This window comes from Phaethon lepturus, unplaced genomic scaffold (assembly GCF_000687285.1).
Source record: "Phaethon lepturus isolate BGI_N335 unplaced genomic scaffold, ASM68728v1 scaffold28724, whole genome shotgun sequence".
Taxonomy (NCBI): Eukaryota; Metazoa; Chordata; class Aves; order Phaethontiformes; family Phaethontidae; genus Phaethon; species Phaethon lepturus.
The window spans coordinates 9,654-16,673 of record NW_010534470.1 but is presented as its reverse complement, the minus strand read 5'-3'; the positions used below and the strand labels follow the sequence as shown (position 1 = coordinate 16,673).

Sequence of the window (7,020 nt, the reverse complement as noted above, 5' to 3'; positions counted from 1 at the left end):
GGTAAAGGCACAGCCGGCGCAGGGAGAGCAACCCCAGCCTGCATGGTGTGTTCCTCCTACAGTGCACGGCGGGAACAACGTTCTTGACTGCTGCCTGCGGACGAGCGAGATGCCCATCCCACGGCGGATAGTGCAGGATTACCGGCTCCAGCTGGTGCAGGATGGCTGCAACATCCCAGCTGCTGTGTAAGAGCCCCAGGGTGGTGGTGGCTGAGGAACAAGAGCCCCAGGCTGGTGATGGCCAAGGGATGGACCCTGTGGGGAGGCAGGGAGGGAGGAAGAGCAGAGTGGAGGAGGGACACTGAGCTGGGTTTGGAGGTGAGGGAATAGGGAGGAATGTGGAGGAGACTGTGGAGATCAAAGGCTCAATCAGAGCAGGACACACCTGGTGGGAGAGAAGAACTTGGGACAAAAGTCAGCGAAGAAAGTCATCCCAAGGTAGAGATGAAGGAGGGCAGTGAGGGAATCATCAGGTGAGAGCTTGAGCTGTGCTGGAGCATCCCCAGGCTGTCCTGCTCACCTCATCTTGTTTTTTTTCCCCATGGGCCTGGCAGGTTCATCACCACAAAGGGCAAGCGCCTCTGTGCCCCTCTCCAAGCCCCATGGGTGGTTCGCCTCCAAGAGAAGCTGGATGCCAGCTCTGCCAGGAAGGTAAGAGCCAGCCCTGTGCTCGGCTGGGAACGGGGACAGCCCAGAGGTGGCTTCATCCACCACCCAACAGGCTTTTCCCGGGAGCAGCCCCCACACACACTTCTGCCCTGCAAGCTTGGAGTTTGCATCTTGTGCATCTTCATGGGGAGGGCTTGTGTTGAGTTTGGTGAGTGCTTTGCAAGCCCTACCAGGCCCCCACTTCACCACCATGGCTTGACCAGGGTAGGTAACCCTTGGTGACCACCTTGGCTGTGGGGAAGGGACCCTGGTGAGGCTTCTGCCCCAAGGATCACACTCGTCACAGATGTTTTTTTCATTTCCCCAGGCCAAACCGCAGGGCAAGTAGCCTCCAAAGAAGCCTGTGGCCAGCCCCAGCATCTGGAACAGGGCTGGCTCCCAGCTGTGAATCTGAAGCTAATGGAGCCAACCTGCTTCCACCTCCAGTGGCAGGGCCGACTCTCCTTGGGACTCATGTCAGTACATGGGGCTGGGCAGAACCCTGCCCGTTCTCTCTTCTTCTCTCTGTCTCCACCGTGACCCAGCAATCTGCGTCTGGCTGAGCCGGGGGCTGCTGAATCAGAGCCTCCGCCGCTTTTGCAGCCTTGAAGCTAGTTGATGGCTGTGAGATGGGTTTGGGGGGTCTCAGCCTTCCCTTTGGTGCAGCAGCTGTGACCTCCAGCACCAGTCTGATCCCTTTGGTTTCCGTTGTCATCCCCAAACCTTCAGCAGTCCTTCTGCATCCCTGACAAGGGCTGCCAGGACGGGACACTGTGGCGATGGAGGTGAGGGATGGAGATGTTCCTCACCGGCCATGCACTGTGCTGCTCCCTCACTGAGCAGAACCTAGGTGCACTCGGGCAGGGCATGGCCGATGCTGTTCCTTTCTCACACCCTGACCTCCCTGTGCCGTTTCCCCTCCTGCCCTTCCTTGCACAGGTAGCAATAGAGCCAGTAATGCGGTGGCAGAGCAGGCAGCGATGTTGCCCTCGGCCCTTGCACTCCTCAGGGACATTGCCCTCCTTCTTAGTCCCTCAGCCTGCCACCATGTTCAAAGCCTGCCCCACGCTCCTGCCTGGGCAGGGATGCACAAGCAGTGTTCACACCGCTCTCAGGTATTTGCTGCTAGATCTGTTCAATGCAACAATTACAGGTGTAAGTTGCTTCTTTTCTCTCTTTTTTATTGTGCTGTGATTTTGTTAAATAAAAAGAAAAGCCAGCGGGTTGTTGACCTGTCTCGTGTTTGCACTCCACCTCTCAGCTCTCATGGGAACGTGGAACATGGATGAAGAGTTGCGGGAACAGGAGCTTTGTCCTTGCAACGAAGGGAAACTGAGGCACAGTGTGGCCGTTTGAGTCTGCCGTTTGCCCTGGCGTTTGGTGCTTGCTAGCAGCTGGCGTGCAGGCAAGGAGAAAGGGCTTTTGAGGTAATGGAGCCAGGTGAAGACATCTGCTCCTGGGCATGTCCGTGGATAAGGCATGGAGGGCAGCCCACTGGCTCCTGCCCCTCATCACTGATGAGCTGGGAGTCCCTGGCCTTTTTCCTCCCGAGCCTTGGGTCTCCTGGGTCTGTGCACTGGGACTATGGTCTTGCTGCCCCAAAGTGGCCATATGTGCCCTTCGGAACAGCCCTTTTGGCTGGGCCATGCAATGTTTGAACAAAGCTGCCCTGTTCAGCTGAAGCGTGGGCTAAACGTGCACAAGTGGTATTGCATGGCCAAGAGCCAGGCATCATACTCTTCTCCCAAAGACCACGGTGTCCACATCATTAAATTATTTACACTGTCCCTAGCCAGATTTTGGTGCCAGCCACCAAGGCTGGGAGTGAGATGGCCCAGGGACTGTTCTGGTAGGCAGGGGGGACGTGGCCACCAGATCCTCGAGGGGATGGCATCCATGGTGGTGCAGTGGCTTGGCTGTCCAAAGGATGTCCAGGCACCTGATGGCTTTTGCTGAGACTTGTTGAATGCAAGCTGAGCCCTGGCCCTTTTCCTGCTCTGGTCTGCTGGCTCCCTTTGTTGGTGGCTGGGGATTCTTTTTCAGGTGTTCCCCCCTCTGGGGTCCTCCTCCCTGGTATCTGAGCACATGCAATGCCCTGGGCCTGGCTGTGTCTTGGCATGACTTTCCCAGAGCACCAGCTCTGTTGCAGCTCATTAACTACAGTGACAGCCCCAGCAATACAATCCTGAGGAGGAGGAGGAAGAGGAGGAAGGCCGGTATGGGAAGAGAGGCCAAGACAAACAGCATGAGTGGGAAAGGAGGATAACCGGTGCTTGCTTGGGCGAAAGCCTTCCTGCTGCTCGCTCAGTGACCCGTGAGGGGCTGCGGCTGGGGAGGAGGAGGAGGATGCTCGGCATGGATCTGCACTGGGGCTGAGCTGCTGCAGCTGGTGCGGGTCCCTGCGCAGGACAGGGGCTGCAGGAGCGGCTTAGCCCTGGGTGCATCAGATTCATCCTTGGCCAGAGGCTACCCTAGCAAAGGGTACGGTGTCCTGGCCCAGTTCCTTGGAAAGATGAGGGAGAAGGTGCTTGCACTGCTCTCTTGCATGTTGGAAGCAGGTTTATCTACTTCCATCAGGGTTTGAGGACCAAGCTGCCTGTAAGACTGTGGTTGCAAAGCCTGTGGCTCCCATCTCTTCTGGGAGAGGTAAACATACCCTCCTCGGAGCAATGCAGCCATTCATCACAGATCCCTGCCAGGCCCTTGCCTTTTGTGGCTCTCAAGGCGCTGATGAGCCAGGCCCCAGCTCCCGTGGCAGGCTGCCCTTACCCCCCAGCGCAGGGCAGGAGGAGATGCTGTCCTGGGCCAGGTACCTGGTCCTGGCTGGCTGTCCCTTCTCCAGCCCTGCAGCAGCTGTCCCTACCCCAAAGCCCAACTTCTGGAAATCTGTCAAAAGCCAGCAGGGCTCAGTACTTCGTCAACTACAGAGTGAGTTTTTCTGACACAAAAGGTCAACGATATCTTTAGAGGGAAGCAGCCCCTTTCCTTAGAGAAAGAAGCTAGTCACAGCCATGTCAAAAACCTCTAGCCCCAGCCTAGCGCTAGTTTCAGTAAAAAATGTTCCAAGTCCTCCCTTTTCTCTCTCCCCAACTGTGTTTCTTCCGCTCTTTGCCGACCCTCACTGCATCCTCAGGGGCTGGTGGGGCAGGATCAGGATCTGTTGCAGTATGATGCAGACATGCCCTCGGTAAGCCTGGGGCTATATGCAGGGATCACTTTGGTGTGAGGTGTCCTGGAGCATTGGTTGAATCACCTGCAGTCCTTTACCTATGGGACCTGGATTTCATGTGTTGTGGAATAAGATGACACTAATATCTGAAAAGCTTTCCCAGGGAGCTGAAAAAAACAGTCACTCTCTTGGTGACTGTGGACAAGGCCAGGAAAGAAAAGCAAGGCTGCATCTATGCAAGCACACTGAGCATGCTTTGGGTTGTTCTCTGGTCGCCAGGTCTCATAGCCGGGATCATGAGAGCATTCCTGTCTCTCGCAGGCATGGTGAAAGCTGTCTCAGATGCTTCCCAGGTTGCATTCAAGGGGCACAAGACACAGCAGCACAATCTACTGTAGGCTCAGGGTTTGACCTGGCATGGGCATTCCCAGCCAGGAGGTAGGATTGAAGGTCCGTAGCAAGAACACCCATCTGCTTCTCTGAAGCAAGAGTGGGCACCAAAGGGAAATGCTACATTGGTCTCACTTGGTGCTGTAGTACCCCTTCCGAGGGCTATACTGGAACTGGTTTTGTCCCTTGCCTCCAAAGACATGGTGTCCATCTCTTGGACATCAAAAAGGGTCTTTTTCTATCACCAGCACCCCCGATGCGTTGCACGTGTTGGTCCTGGAGTGACTGGGGAGGAACTGACTGCACCATCCCTGCATGCACCTGCGGGCGAGACGAGCAGCTTCACAGGGGCTAAAAGCTGTTCCCCCTCCCGTGGCCACTTCACGTCACTCCCTGGTGCAGAGGAGTCCACGGGAGCTGTGAACATGCCCTGGGCATGTTGGCCAGTGCAAGGGCCAGGTGAGCCCTGTGCTGGTGGTCGCCTCTGCTTGGTGCCAAGGCAAGGGGCTGCTCTCCATGGGACAGCTCCCAGTGATGGACCTGGCTGGCAGGGCTCAGGGTTTTTGTGAGGAGATGGGACATGTTGGACAACTGGGAAGGGTGGGAAGCCAGGTGAGGAAAAGCCCGTTTAGTCTCGTCCCGTTGTGCTGTTCGCTCTTGCCTAAACAGTAACGTGTGTGGGTGATGGAGAGGATCCAGGCCTGGCATCTTTCCTCCTCCGGCCCCCACTTGCTCCTCTCCCATTCCCAGCATGTCATCACTGGTGCTGCGTCTCTGGGCACTTTCTGCTGAGATTTGTCCCGTGGGAAGATGCCAGCACCCCAGGCCAGGCTGGGGGGCTCTGAGCAGGAGCTGGTGCCATCCCTGCCACCCTCCTCCTGCAGCTGGGCCCTCCCTGGTGGTATTGTCCAGCCTGCACATCCGTGGTCTCTCTTCTGGGGCCTGATCCCCAGGACTGGAGCATGGGAGCAGGGTGCTTTTCCCGCCCTGGGTCCCTGGAGTCAAACTGAGTCCAGAAGTCGTCTGATACGGGGACGCAGCTCTGTGCGTTTGTAAGTTGCAGGATGTCATTGCAGCGTAGGCTCAGCCATAAGCCAGGCATGCCCTTGCCCAGATCCCAGGGCTCACAGCACCCTTTGGAAAGGGAGGGGACACCCATCCTCTCTGCCCTCAGATGCACCCATCTTCTCTTTATACACAGTAGCAGTAAAAACTGGAGATTAAAGAGAAAACCAGGAGGACAAGCAAATAGGAGACTTGTCCTGCTGCCAGAGGTCTCTGGAAAGTACCTTCCCCATCACTCATCCCTCCCAGTGAACCGGTAGGCAGTGATGGGAGGCTTAGTGCCATTTCTGTGGCACTCGCCACCTCTCCCTCCTGTTTTCCTGCTTGGCTGTGCCTCTAGATAAGGTTTTCTCTGCTCTCCGTGGTGTGACCCCTGGCCAAGAGGCCGGCGAGGGGAACATGCCCTCCCTTCTTTTCTCAACTGCTCTGCAACCACGACCACGGCAAAACAGCATGGCTGCATGGCAGAACAGAGCTGGGTCCGTAGGAGACTGGGGTGAGGTGGCACCACCCAGCTCAGACTGCAGGAATGGGGCTTGGAGGGGCCTAATGAAGATCTGGGAGCTCCCTTAGCTCTGCTTGGGACAACCATGGAACAAGAACTGGGCAAGGGCAGCAGCAAAGAAGAGAACATTTTGGAGCTTCTCATGAATTTGGGAAATCGATGTTGCAGGCTGAGGCTGGATGGGATGCATTAAACCCATATGCGTGAAAAGCTTTTCCTTGTCTGGGGTGGAAAGGGAGAGCCGGAAGATTGCTAGCGGTAAGGCAGACTCCGAGGCTCTTCCTGTAATCCTTCTTTAGCTCCATCAAGTGCAAACCTCTAACCTGGGGTCTCCCTTTCCCTCCGTCTGCTTGGCCCCGTGACGCCCAGTTTCTGCCCAGTTTCCTTGGACCCTTCTGCCCCAGGCTCTACCTGAGTGGTGGCTATTCTGTCCCTCTCCAGAGGGATTTGGCAGCTGGGTTGTGTCACTGGAGATGTGCCACGTGTGGTATGGCTGCTTGGCTTGGGAGATTCTCCCTCTGCAGCCTTTGGTCTGTCTCCTCCACAAATACATCTCACTCTTCTCCACTTTCCCACAGAAAGCAAGACTTTCTTTCTTGCAGATGTTTCAGCTGGGAAAACCCCTCCTCTGCTGGGCTGTCCACTGACTGTCCTCACACTGCAAGCACACAACTGTGTTTACATACAAGTTCCTTCAGCTTGTTTAAATTATCAAGCTATGACTTTCTACTGTCTCTGGGGGAATGATGCTCCAGAAAGCAGCATTTGTTATCAGAAGTCTAGTGAGGTGGTCTCTGGTGAAGAAATCAAGTGCTTTCCTTGAAAGACCCTGCAACTTGTAGTTTCCCACCTTTTATTCAGTCAACGTGGCTTTTGGAAAGGCACCAGTCAGCATTTACAGTGATGGATGACAGCCACTCTATTGCAAAGGACAAAAGCAGAAGTGTCCCGGATACGCTACAGCTACAGATTTGCCCTCTTCTCACAGTGCTTGGTTTCATTTCCCAGCTACTGCGCAATGCTCCAGCATCCTCCTCTGCCCCTGTCAAGGCCAGCTACTCCAGGGAATTCCCGGTGTTGGAGCCTGCAGGGCTGTGGGTTTCATTGCCTGTCTGTGGAGAAAGCAGGGATGAAGTCCTCTGGGTTTGATTCCTGTTTCCTGCTGTTCCCGAAGGCTGTGTCCATGCTGTGCAACAGCTCTTTGCTGAGCCTGTGGGCTTCGGTTGGGTTGGGCAGGGCAGCA

At 55.8% G+C, this 7,020-nt stretch overlaps 1 protein-coding gene across 1 annotated transcript in view; it reads left to right on the top strand.

The window, feature by feature from the left end:
• The window catches only part of LOC104619614 (C-C motif chemokine 19-like), a gene marked incomplete at its 3' end in the record, with an annotated part of 1,811 nt that extends 1,160 nt beyond the window's left edge, over positions 1 to 651 (top strand). The window contains exons 2-3 of the mRNA XM_010285550.1: positions 63 to 186; positions 555 to 651. Of these exons, the coding sequence (XP_010283852.1) occupies positions 63 to 186; positions 555 to 651 (221 nt within the window). The remainder of the gene's footprint in view (positions 1 to 62; positions 187 to 554) is intronic.
• Positions 652 to 7,020: the final 6,369 nt, after the last annotated feature.